We start from the raw sequence: 13,556 nt of genomic DNA, 5'->3' as shown, positions 1-13,556 counted from the left end.
ATCATTTAAGATTAAGGGAAAATATACTTGTATTTATAACAAAAAAGAGCATTTAAGACATTAGAAAGGTTAGGTAAGGGGGTGGTTTGGGAGGTCTGGCACGGATTAATTCTATTTACATTATTTCTTCTAAACTTCTAAATAGGTTTAACCAACGAACAGCCCTTTGGAACCAATTCAATTCGTAAGTCAAGGGTCTACTGTATTTTTAAAATTAGGAGTTTAAAAGTGTATGTATGTGACTGTGCGCGCGCATGTATGTATGTAGGTGTGTGAGCGTGTGTGTGTGTGTGGCGCTCTAGACTGGGGGCACGTGGTCACGTGACGGAGTTGGGCAGTGCAAGCGGAGCAGAGCGCTGACAGACAGAGGAGCTCGCAGCACTCACACTGAACAGCTCCGTTACTGACACTAACACACCGAGACACACAGCTACAGGAGCAACTACAACTCCCACCATACACATCACACACACGTCGGTGATTACCGACAGCAAACCGAGGGGACTCGGAGAGGACACAGCTCCATTAACCGCCCCTCAACTGTCGCGCTGAAAGGAAGTGCAGGAAAAACCGGCTGAGATCTTTAAATCAGCAGCGCGGTGCGAGCGGAGCGGAGCGGTGCTGCCGGGACCAGTTGCCTTTCGCCTTTGACTAACTTGTGGAATTTATCGAGCGAAACTGAAAGCAGACCGACCTACCTCTCTCATTGTTGTGTACTTTTTAACATTTTTGTATCAGTGCGTTTTATTCTGTGAAGAGAATCACTGAGCAGGACTAGGAGAGCTGCAGCAGATACAGAAGAGACAGGAGACACCAGCGTTTCGTTGTTGGCGCAGAAGAACCCGAGAGCCACCGACACTTGTTCCCAAACACACTATTTCTTATTTATTTCTTATTTATTTTCTTGCTGGGGCGTCAGTTTTTTTTTTTGACAGCTTGGAATATGGTGGGGGAAATGGAAACGAAAGAGAAGCCGAAGCCGAGCCCAGACTATCTCATGCAGCTCATGAACGACAAGAAGCTGATGAGCAGTCTGCCCAACTTCTGCGGCATCTTCAACCACCTCGAACGCCTCCTGGATGAAGGTACACTGCATAATCAATCAATCAAGAAATAAATACATATATTAATTAAAACTATCCACTTTTGCTGTCACTCACAGGCTGCAGACTGCGCCAAAGTCAGGGTTTTGCATCCAGTGATGTCCAAACGCATAGCCAGACATACAAAGGGTAATAAGCAACAGGTCAGCTTCATTGACTGTTATGCCAGATGTAAACAAAATTAAGAAACAGTTCCTTCAAAGCAAGAATTTAAGTGACTAATCAGTTGTATCAGGTATCACCAAACTGTTCAACTTTAGCCCTGAAGGATTGTAGTTGTGCACGCCTGAATTTAAGAAAGTGACCATTGACATAAGTCATAAGTCCCTAAAAGTTTATTTCCATTTACTTATAGGTCTCTTAAATAGCTGTTTTTTTTTACAATAACTTTTACAGTACTCTACTGAGATTTAATTTTAAAGTTTGGTACTTTGGGATTTGTTTGTCATAATTATATTATTCAATTAATTACTGTAGTTTGTTTATTTATTAGGGGCGGCAACGGTGGCTAAGTGGGTAGCACTGGGGCGGTCCGGGTCCTTTCTGTGTGGAGTTTGCATGTTCTCCCCGTGTCCACGTGGGTTTCCTCCGGGTGCTCCGGTTTCCTCCCACGGTCCAAAGACATGCAAGTGAGGTGAATTGGAGACACTAAAATTGTCCATGTGTTCAATGTGAGCTGATGAACCTTGCGTAATGAGTGACTACTGTTCCTGTCATGAATGTAACCAAAGTGTTAAACACGACGTTAAAATCCTAATAAACAAATTGTTTACATTCATGACAGGAACGGTAGTTACTCATTACACAAGGTTCATCAGTTCACACAAGGTTATATCGAACACAGTCATGGACAATTTTCTCCAGTTCACCTCACTTGCATGTCTTTGGACTGTGGGAGGAAACCGGAGCACCCGGAGGAAACCCACACGGACACGGGGAGAACATGCAAACTCCACACAGAAAGGACCCGGACCGCCCCACCTGGGGATCGAACCCAGGACCTCCTTGCTGTGAGTTCACCGTGCCACCCCTAATTACTGTAGAATTCAAGCAATAGAATTATTATTCTGCAAATAAATTGTACACTGTGTTTAGAGATTAGAGATGAATGAGTGAGTAAGGATGAATGAGTGTGTAATGGTGCATGCATTTGATCAGTGGACATGACAAGCTGTTAGACACCAGTCATTTCAGACTGATGGTCAATGATTGTACATTGTTATACCATATCCATATACAGTACTTGTCCATTTTGAACATTATATTGTGGTCCAGTGATGATCCATGCCCTGTGCTGCCCTACAGTCTTTTCTTAAGTTTGTGCTGACATTGACCTGTTATACACTGTTTAATATGAGCTAAAGCACATGTGTTGGCATACCAAAATAATTATCACTTACGTCCTTTAAGTATTAACCTCAGTGCATAAATGAACGAGGGTGTGATGTCATGTCTAGGGTGCATATCTGTCCTGCATCAAGTGGTTCTGGGAGGTGTTGGATTCATGGCAACCCTAATCAGGATAAAGTAGTTAGTGAACAAAATGAATACATAATAATAACAGCAGCAACAACATCAGCAATAATGTGCAATAATAATAATAATAATAATATATTTTAAATTCATTTTTTGTTTAGTGTACTTTTAAACGTCTACCCATACAAACACAAAGCTGCAATAATTCACATGTATATTGACTTGCAACTATTAATAAAATAGGATCAGTTGTAAAAATCAGTTATTCAGCAAAGATGATTTTAATGGGTACAGTGAACAAGTTCACATCCATGTAGTATTTAATCAGTGTCTTAGTTTGGGGAATCAGTCCACATAGATCCATGACTTGAGACTTTGACGGACTATGCTAAAATCTGACCCAACGTGTCTTAAATTAATAAATGATTATTATTATTTCAGATAGTCTAGGGTAAAATCCAGCAGTAATACACACTTTATGAAGTGTAGCTTCACAATATGTAATACATTACAAAGAAATTTCATAACAGCCATTAAGAGAATGCCAGTTTTAAATAAGCACAGTATCTGTGGGACACACACATTAAGGCAGGGTGACCTAGAGAAGTAAGGCAACCCAGCAAAACACAAGCTTAACCTGTAAACATATAACTAGCAAATACAGTTTATCCCCAGGTGGGGCGGTCCGGGTCCTTTCTGTGTGGAGTTTGCATGTTCTCCCCGTGTCCGCGTGGGTTTCCTCCGGGTGCTCCGGTTTCCTCCCACAGTCCAAAGACATGCAAGTGAGGTGAATTGGAGATACTAAATTGTCCAAGACCGTGTTCGATATAACCTTGTGAACTGATGAACCTTGTGTAATGAGTAACTACCGTTCCTGTCATGAATGTAACCAAAATGTAAAACATGACATTAAAATCCTAATAAACAAACAAACAAACAAAGTTTTAACAATAAAAATGTAGGATATGTTGCTAAACGGAACATATGTCTAAAGGTGTCAAAATAGCTTGGTGTTTGTGGAACTTTCCTATGGTCAGGAAGGGTATCCGATATTCGTTTTAAGACAAAGTAAGCGAGAAAAAGCCACGCTCAGCTAAAAGCATGATAATATTAAAAAAATAATACATTTTCAGGCGCTTGGGTGGTGCAGCGATCTGTTACGCTAGCCCATCACTGCTGAGATCCGGTTTCGAATCTCAGTTGTGCTTCTGAACGATCAGGTGTCTACATACGTATATATACTTGATGGCCGAAGCTCTGCAACGGACTGGCGTGCTGTCCGAGAGTACTCCTGCTCTGCACCTGCACAGATCCGTCGCAACCCCAACCTGGATAAAGCGGTTGATAAAAATGAAATGAAATTAATTAAATGGGTTATTTAACTCTGTAGATAGTTATTAAAAAGCACAGGTGTTGGTTGACCACACTAAGAGTCAGTTCGCACTAGGGAGAGTTCGCACTATCCTAACTATCAGTGCATTAAAATGAAGCTCTGTTCATTTCACCCCTAAGATGGCTTTGGAAGAATGTGTCTATTCAGGGTCCACTTTTCGAATATCTGTGCATGCTACGTTTAAGTTAATGGCAAATCTAAATAAAGACGAAGTGCCAGACTAAGTGAAATTAATAATATGTAAACATTTAAAATAGTTGAAAGTCACTCTAGTTGGAATGTTTTGATTGATTTCTTGTGACTGTGCTTTGACTTTAGTCAAAATACTGTGTAAGTTGCTTTATTGTGAAGTTGACCGGTTTTAAGCCCCGATTAGGCTGAAATCCGTCTTGGGAATTGTTGGCAGTCCCACAGTGCTTTACTGCTGGGAATTTGGAGCAGTTCACCAGGGGGCTCCTTTCTGTTTCTTTCTGAAAACCTTTCATCCTTTTCTCCGCCGTGGACTTTATGCAGTAGTTAATGGGGTTTATATATCACTTGTCCAAGCAGAGTCCTTTCTTCCCTTAGACTGACTATAAATGTTTTATGGAGCATCAGGACACTTACCTTCAGGGGAAATAAAATCTGATAAAAAAATGACATACAGAGGAACAATTGGTGCACCAATAAAAAAGACTAGAATCACACAGGATTACCAGTAGTGCAGCACTGGCTTTAAAATGAGCTTCTTTTAACTAGTGTCCACTCAAAAAGAAGTCTGTGAAATAAATAGTAATTAACTGAAGTACTACACTTGGGGCGCACCAGCCCGCTACCAATAAAATCTGGGGATCTGGGGTTCCAATCTCAGCAGTGCTATTGTAGGACATTGGCTAATGTTCGGTAGGGGGGTTTAGGTGGTCAAAACAGCCTAGCCATTACAAAGCGCATATGTTAGTGCACTCTCAGTGCGGGTCCCAAGCCCAAATAAAAAATAGTTGGGTTATGTCTGGTATGTGGACCAGATCTGCTGTGGCGACCCCTAAATACAGAAGCAGCCGAAAGAAAAAACTGAAGTACCACAGTTGAGTTGAAAGTAAAACTCTAAGAAAATGTACGGACTAGGGCTGGCTCGATACCACTTTTTATGTCCGATGCCGATACCGATACTGCAAATTAAGTATCTGCTGATACGATACCAATCCGATACCGTCATTTCTCCTCTCAAACAACTAAGCAGTAATAATACATGTCTCAATGCACCATGGTTAAACTAGCTATCTAAATAACAATGCTCAGACTGTGAAACAAATATTCTAAAGGAATAAATACAGAACCTAAAACATCACACTAATGCAAAACTGCTGTTTTTATTTTAACTTTTACACACAGAACATTTAGCAGCATTTTTGGCTGTTTAACATCACCATACAAACATTTAAAATAAAATTTAAAGTGCAACTTTATCTGTATTTAACAAATAAATTATAATTTCAATATAAAAATCTACACCTTAAAGAGGCAGCAACTACTAACAGGTTTCACTTATGTTCAAGCTGTTGTTCACATGACACATCTCGCTTTACGGCGTGTCGTCCAAAGTGTCTACAATTGGAAGATGTGCATGTCAATGAAACGCGATGGACCAATTAGAATTGACGCAGTGTTTGGTTGAGATTTTCCGTTAAAGTTCTGTCACGTTTTTAGATGATTAAAAACCAAAGCGCGCTTATTAAAAAACCCTGCTGGATTTTGAAGAGGACATCTGTGGCTAAACGGGAAACGGTGTAGTTTGTTTTATTTCATAACACTAATGGATTAATCGTTGAGGATGTGAGATATCTCCAAGCCGGGACAAGATAGGTTTTCTTTATCTCAGGTGAACAATGTATCATTTATAAAGCGATTTTTATTGTGTTTAAACAGCGTTTTTAGATGTGGCAGTAGTAGATGATTTTTTAAAATGGTAAAAGTTTAAGTAGATCAGTGTGTTTTAATTTCTGAATGGCCTTATTTACATTAAGTGTTATTTACATTAAGCAACAGTAAGGATCTGATTACACGTTTTTTTTCCTTTCGTTGTCCGATCCAGTGATTTGGGCCAATATCGGACCGATACCGATACAGAGTATCGGATCGGTGCCAGCCCTAGTACGGACACTTTTGTTTTCTTTGTTCCTGTTTAGGCTTTTGTTCTTTCTGAGTCAAACAAAAAGCTATGAAAGCTAAAGGTTAATAAGAAATGTTTTGCTCTCAGACTGGTGCTGTCTACATAAATGGCTGGATATTGATAGAAAGGACAGGTTTTTTGCTTTGAAAAAAATCGTTTTAAGCTGTTTCGTTTGCTTTAAGTTTGAAATGGCTTTGAAATGTAGTTCAGTGCTGGTTCAGTCCTTCCTTTAATCCTCGTGTGCACTGTAAGATGCACATACTAATTAAAAGGGATTGAAGCAATATACGTATAATAGATATCGTGAAGCTATTTGCACTCAAAGTACAGTTTTATTTCCAGCTGCTATTTTTTATAAGAAGCAGTCATAGACATTATACCGTTGAAGCATGGGAATGTCCAGAATGCTTTCTACCAAAGTGCATTCACATGTCTCACACGGAAGCTTTCTATTTTAAAATAGAAAGGACATTATTTTATTCATTCATAGTCAGGGTCAGAACGGCACAAGGCAGGAAAACACCCTGGGCAGGTCACCAGTCTATTGCAGAACATCACTCACACTTTTTCAGTCACTCACCGCTAGAGGCAAATTAAGCTGTCAGTCTGCATTTTGTATGTATGTATACAAGACCCAGTTATAGAACAGTTGGCACATTTTGCTTTTCCATTTCATTTCATTTTTAATAACTGCGTTATTCTGGTCAGGGTCACGGCAGGTCCTGTTCCACTGGGAAACACTGAGCACTAGGCATAAATACCTTGGACAGGAAGCCAATCCACTGTAAAATACATTTAGACCTACAGTATACACTGAACAGCCATAACATTAAAACCACCTCCTTGTTTCTACAAACACTGTCCATTTTATTAGCTCCACCTACCATATAGAAGCACTTTGTAGTTCTATTCCATCTGTTTCTCTGCATGCTTTGTTAGCCCCCTTTCATGCTGTTCTTCAATGGTCAGGACTCTCCCATGAGCACTACAGAGCAGGTATTATTTGGGTGGTGGGTCATTCTCAGCACTGCAGTGACACTGACATGGTGGTGGTGTGTTAGTGTGTGTTGTGCTGGTATGAGTGGATAAGACACAGCAATGCTGATGAAGTTTTTAAACACCTCAGTGTCACTGCTGGACTGAGAATAGTCCACCAACCAAAAATATTCAGCCAACAGCGCCCCATGGGCAGCGTCCTGTGACCACTGATGAAGGTCTAGAAGATGACCAAATCAAACAGCAGCAATAGATGAGCGATCGTCTCTGACTTTACATCTACAAGGTGGACCAACTAGGTAGGAGTGTCTAATAGAGTGGACAGTGAGTGGACACGGTATTTAAAAACTCCAGCAGCGCTGCTGTGTCTGATTCACTCATACCAGCACAACACACACTAACACACCACCACCATGTCAGTGTCACTGCAGTGCTGAGAATCATCCACCACCTAAATAATACCTGCTCTGTCGTGGTCCTGTGTGGGTCCTGACCATTGAAGAACAGGGAGAAAGCAGGCTAAAAAAGCATGCAGAGAAACAGATGGACTACAGTCAGTAATTGTAGAACTACAAAGTGCTTCTATATGGTAAGTGAAGCTGATTAAATGGACAGTGAGTGTAGAAACAAGGAGGTGGTTTTAATGTTATGGCTGATCGGTGTATATGGCTTATATTGCAAAATCATCTATCTGTAGATACACAGATGCCTACTTGACAGTAAATGCATTGTTTGTTGTAACCAAAATATAGTGGTAAAATAATATGAACACCATGATTTATTAAAGTACCTGTAAAAATAATAAGCAGTACATTGTACACCTGTCTGATTATTTTCTGTGGCCAGTCTATTACCTTGTGCAGGTAATGTCATAATTTCTTGCCACAGCAGATCCTTTTTGTCTGCAACCTCATTAGGTACAGTTTTCAAGCTGGTTGCCCTTTCTGACTTAACCCTCCTTACTTTTATCCGGGCGTGGGACTGGCACTGAGAGAACACTGACAAGTGCACCTCCCAACACTTGGCTGTTTGTCCAATCCAACCCCCATCCCTCACTTCCATAAACCCTCATGACATAGCCAATCATGTCTGTGTAGACGTCCGACTTGGCGATAGCGCAGCTGACGTTTAAACCCCGGATCTTTGCTTAGTGGGCTAGCTTGATTTACCACACTGCGCCACCTGAGCACCTTTTCCGTTATCAAAAGTGCTGAAAGAAATCGAAACACCACTCTTTCTCAGCTGTTACAGAAGGTTGAATCAGCCTTTTAGCTAGGGAGTTTCCACATATAAACCCACTATCTGTCTTAGTAGATGTGGTTCCTTTTGCAGTGCCATTACTAAAGCAAAGCTAAATCACAGGTTTTTGCACAGCTCAGCATTACTGCACCGTTGTAGAAGGCAGAGAGTGTCAATTCTAGTTCACAGCTTGTCCCTGCTTACTACGTTGGTCATATATAAGGCTCTGGTTTAGTGTTTTCTGCTGGGGTTTGTTATTATATGTCTTTGAGAAGTGCAGAATGACAACCGAAAGCAGAGGATCATGGAAGAATCCCTGGCATCCCTGACAGAAGAGCAGAGAGATAGTGCAGGAGTTTGCAAACACTGCGGGACTTGATTATGTGATATCCCCTGTGGGGTGTTTGAAATTGTAAAATCCAATAAGTTTGTTGTGTGTTTGTGTGTGTGGTTGTGTTATGATGTTCCATTCTAGTTCCTTTTGTAATATCAAAGGACGATATTGAAGCCTGAGCAGCAGATCCTCACAAATCATGTTTACTAACTCTGTGTTTTTATCAACCTTAACATTAAAACCACCTCCTTGTTTCTACACTCACTGTCTATTTTATCAGCTCAACTTACCATATAGAAGCACTTTGTAGTTCTACAATTACTGACTGTATTGCATCTGTTTCTCTACATGCTTTGTTAGCCCCCTTTTATGCTGTTCTTCAATGGTCAGGACTCTCCCAGGACCACCACAGAGCAGGTATTATTTAGGTGGTGGATGATTCTCAGCACTGCAGCGACACTGACATGGTGGTGGTGTGTTAGTGTGTGTTGTGCTGGTATGAGTGGATCAGACACAGCAGTGCTGATGGAGTTTTTAAACATCTCACTGTCACTGCTGGACTAAGAATAGTCCACCAACCAAAAATATTCAGCCAACAGCACCCATGGGCAGCGTCCTGTGACCACTGATGAAGGTCTAAAAGACTTTACATCTACAAGGTGGACCAACTAGGTAGGAGTGTCTAATAGAGTGGACAGAGTGGAGACTGTCTGATCCACTCATATCAGCACAACACACACTAACACACCACCACCATGTCATTGTAACTGCAGTGCTGAGAATCATCCACCACCTAAATAATACCTGCTCTGTGGTGGTCCTGGGAGAGTCCTGACCATTGAAGAACAGCATGAAAGGCGGCTAACAAAGCATGCAGAGTAACAGATGGACTACAGTCAGTAATTGTAGAACTACAAAGTGCTTCTATATGGTAAGTGGAGCTGATAAAATGGACAGTGATTGTAGAAACAAGGAGGTGGTTTTAATGTTATGGCTGATCAGTCTAAAGCCTTACTTCAGTTTTATCATTAGAAACCATTCAGTTGTATTTAATGTTAGTTTATTTAATCTTAATTAATAGTATTTTAGCACGGTTTGCGTATAACCATGTGCTTCAGCACATCTGAGTATAGTAGCTGGCCCTGGTATGTTAGTCATGAGCAATGTGTCTGTGCAGTCATGTATAGCAAACATAGTGTGTGTGTGTGCGCAGCCCCCTGCACAGTACAAGCATAAACTCCCGGCCTCCTGTTTGTGCAGATGAATGCCCACAGTGACCAACAGGAACAGCCAGCCATGCCTAGCTGTACATTTTACGCAGCAATAAAGGTGATGAATTTAATCGGGGGAACACCCACTCTCCCACTGCAGTGTTCAGAATGCATGAGTTGTGCTGCAAGTCCCTGTTGAAAAAAAGAGGTGCTGTCACAGTCGAAAACATGTTATAATAGGAAGTCTATTCATGAGCGGATGTAATACTTCACACTGGCTTTGTGTTGCTACTAATGGAGCTCTCCAGTATTTCTGTGGACTGACCTTTTAAACACCAGAATTAGCTGACATTTACATTTTGCAGTTACAAATTAAGTAATGCTCATATGCTCTGTGAAGCCATTTTAATGATTTTTTTGTGTAAATTAAGGACATTTTAGCCTTTAAGTTCCATTACTTTTTGCGCAATTTCTACACTGTACCTGCTACCAAATTTACCCACTAATGGAGTCATTTCCTTTATGAATGGTACAGGCTAGCATGTGCTTTATTGTCATTCAAAAGACCCTGTTACTCTTACTCCATCAGTCAGCACTAAACCATTGGCCATTGTGCCCATAGAATCCAATTAAAATATTTTTAGATGCAATTTGTCTTTGCAAGACTTTTAATTGTAATAATAATTTTTCCCTCTATATTCTGTCTTTACTTTAGACACTATTTGTTTTAGTTTTAAAGGCATATTATGTTTTGCTTTTTTCTTTATGCATTCCCCCCCCTTTTTAGCGCGTCCAATTGCCCGATTGCATCATGCTTCCTCTCCACCAATGCCAATCCCTGCTCTGATTGAGGAGAATGAAGCTAACCCACGCCCCCTCCAACACGTGGGCAGCATGCCGTATGCATCTTATCACCCACACTTTGACAAGTGCAGTGCAGCTCAGCGTTGTGTACGGAGAGACACACCCTGAGAGCACTCTTTTCTCATCTCTGTGCAGGCTCCATCGATCTCCATCAATCAGCCAGCAGAGACCCTATCCGGCTTAGTCCCGCCCATCTGAACAACACGCCAATTGTTGTTCATGTGGCCGCTCAGCCTCAGCCAGCAGGCAGAGCTGAGATTCAATACTATGTATTTGAGATCCAGCTCTGCTTTCAGCGTGTTTAAAAAAAAAAAATTTTTTACCGCTGTGTGGCCCATGTTTTGCTTTTTATCTGTTATGCAAATCTTTAGCTGTCAAGCATTAGATGCATTTTGTTGTCTCAATTTGGGCTTTGAAATGCAACTCACATTTTCAACAGTAGACAGATCTGGCCTACAGACAGTCCAGTCTAACACCCACACTCTCTTGTAAAACAGTCATGCTGTTTACGTCGTGTTTTACACACTTTGGTTACATTAATGACAGGACAGGTAGTTACTGGTTACACAAGATTCATCAGTTCACAAGTTTAATGTCAAACACAGTCATGGCCAATTTAGTATCTCCAATTGACCTCACTTGCATGTCTATGGACTGTGGGAGGAAACCGGAGCTCCCGGAGAAAACCCACACAGACACGGGGAGAACATGCAAACTCCACACAGAAAGGACCCAGACCGCTCTACCTTGGGATCGAATCCAGGACCTTATTGCTGTGAGGCGACAGTGCTACCCACTGAGCCACCGTGCCGCCCTCCACGATCAGAATGTGGCTTGGTGTTGGTATGTTTTAATAAGTATGGGCATCTTTATGTCATCAAAAAGGCAGTATAAATTGGTCCAAGATGTAAAAATATTTTTCAGCATTAACGATGCCCTAACATATGTGCAGGTTACACACTGGTGGGAACTAATGTACCCACATACTATGACAGTTGAAATGTAGTTTTGAATTCCACTAACAATCTGGATGATCCATTCCACTCCCAGAGAACAACATCCATTATCTCCAGGATGCAATATAAAGGTCAACTTTATGAGGTGACAAATCAAAACTGGAACTATTAGGGTGTCCAAAAAGTCACGCAAGATTTGAATTTGGCGCCATTTGTGCGGTAAAGTGTTGCCAACGAAAAAAAAAGACAGCGTGACAGCTCACAGTTCAGGGTTATTAAAAATGGAGCGCTACACGAAAGAACAACGCGTTTTCATTGTTGAGCAATATTTTAAAAATAATGAAGGTTTGCCAGCTACAGTTCGCAATTTTCGTACAAAATATGGTCAGAATAGTGATTTAACTTCATCAACTGTAAAGAGATTAATTAAAAAATTCAGGGAGACTGGATCAATTAGTGATCTTAGACACTCTGGCCGTCCTTCAACAAGTCGTTCAACACAAAACATCGAAGCAGTTCGTGAGAGTGTTGCTGAGAGTCCAGGAACATCAATTTGGCACCGTGGTCAAGAATTGAACATTTCCAGAAGCTCTCTACAGCGTATTCTCACGAAAGATTTGCATCTTCATGCTTACAAAGTTCAACTGAGTCAAGAACTGAAGCCTACTGACAACGCACAGCGAAGAGAGTTCGTTGAATGGATTTTGGAACAACAACAAGTGGATGCCGATTTTTCGAACAAAGTCATCTTAAGCGATGAGGCTCATTTTCATCTTGATGGCTTCATTAATCATCAAAATTGTCGCATTTGGGGTTCAGAAAATCCACGAGTGATTGTTGAGAAACAAATGCATCCACAACGTGTCACTGTTTGGTGCGGATTTTGGGCTGGAGGCATCATCGGACCATTCTTCTTCGAAAATGCGGCTGGTCAGGCAATAACAGTTAATGGTGCTCGCTATTGCGACATGATAATCCAGCTTTTTGTGCCTAAATTGCAAGATATGGATGTGGACGACATGTGCTTTCAACAAGACGGTGCCACATGCCATACAGCCCGAGAAACAATTCAATTACTGCATGAGTCATTTCCTGGTCGTGTAATTTCCCGTTTTGGTGATCAGAATTGGCCGCCCAGATCATGCGATTTAACGTCGTTGGACTTTTTTCTTTGGAGTTTTTTGAAGTCTATGGTTTATGCCATCAAGCCCACGACCACCCACGCCTTGAAGGAGGAAATTGAGCGCTGTATCAACGAAATTCAGCCACATTTATGCAAAACGGTCATGGAAAATTTCGACAAAAGAGTGCGTATGTGCCAGCAAAGCCGTGGAGGCCATTTACCCAATATGCTATTCCATACATAACCCTATACTGTATACTTTATGAATCAATTAAAAATTTACAATTTTTAATTAAAAACCTGTGTTCTCTATCAAAATTACTTCTTGCGTGAATTTTGGGACACCCTTATATGGCCATATTGAACAGCGGTTTGTCTGGTGCAAGAAAGGCAAGGCTAATGACCAGAAGAATACTATCCACCACCCTTTTCAAGCATGAAGTGATGAAATTATGTCAGTGATGATGTGGGGATGCTTTTCTGCTACTGGACTTGACAGTCCTGACTTGACTGACATAATGGATTCACAGAATCATTGCATTGTAAGGAGGAGTGTATAAGTGAATAAGGCACTTAATTGCTTGCATTGTATTTTGACACAATTGTAAGTTGCTTTGAACAAAATGCCAAAAATGTAAACCCAAAGCACACTTTTAAGTCAACTTAGCTTGGTTAGGGAATCAGTCCTGAAATATCCTATATTGGCCTCAGA

The 13,556-nt window shown here is 41.1% G+C and overlaps 1 protein-coding gene across 5 annotated transcripts in view; it reads left to right on the top strand.

The window, feature by feature from the left end:
- The first annotated feature begins 784 nt into the window (after nucleotides 1-784).
- The window catches only part of LOC134315018 (KH domain-containing RNA-binding protein QKI), a 161,128-nt gene continuing 148,356 nt past the window's right edge, over nucleotides 785-13,556 (top strand). For 3 of the 5 annotated variants that reach the window (XM_062995914.1, XM_062995910.1, XM_062995911.1), the window contains exon 1: nucleotides 857-1,085. In XM_062995914.1, coding sequence (XP_062851984.1) covers nucleotides 944-1,085 — 142 coding nt within the window. In that variant the 5' untranslated portion in view covers nucleotides 857-943. Of the gene's footprint in view, nucleotides 1,086-13,556 lie in introns of all 5 variants that reach the window. The other 2 variants (XM_062995913.1, XM_062995912.1) reach the window with 1 other exon arrangement.

The sequence above is a fragment of the Trichomycterus rosablanca genome, chromosome 5 (genome assembly GCF_030014385.1).
Source record: "Trichomycterus rosablanca isolate fTriRos1 chromosome 5, fTriRos1.hap1, whole genome shotgun sequence".
NCBI classification, from domain to species: Eukaryota; Metazoa; Chordata; class Actinopteri; order Siluriformes; family Trichomycteridae; genus Trichomycterus; species Trichomycterus rosablanca.
Note: the sequence above shows the minus strand (reverse complement) of the source record. Positions and strands in the feature narration are given on the sequence as shown.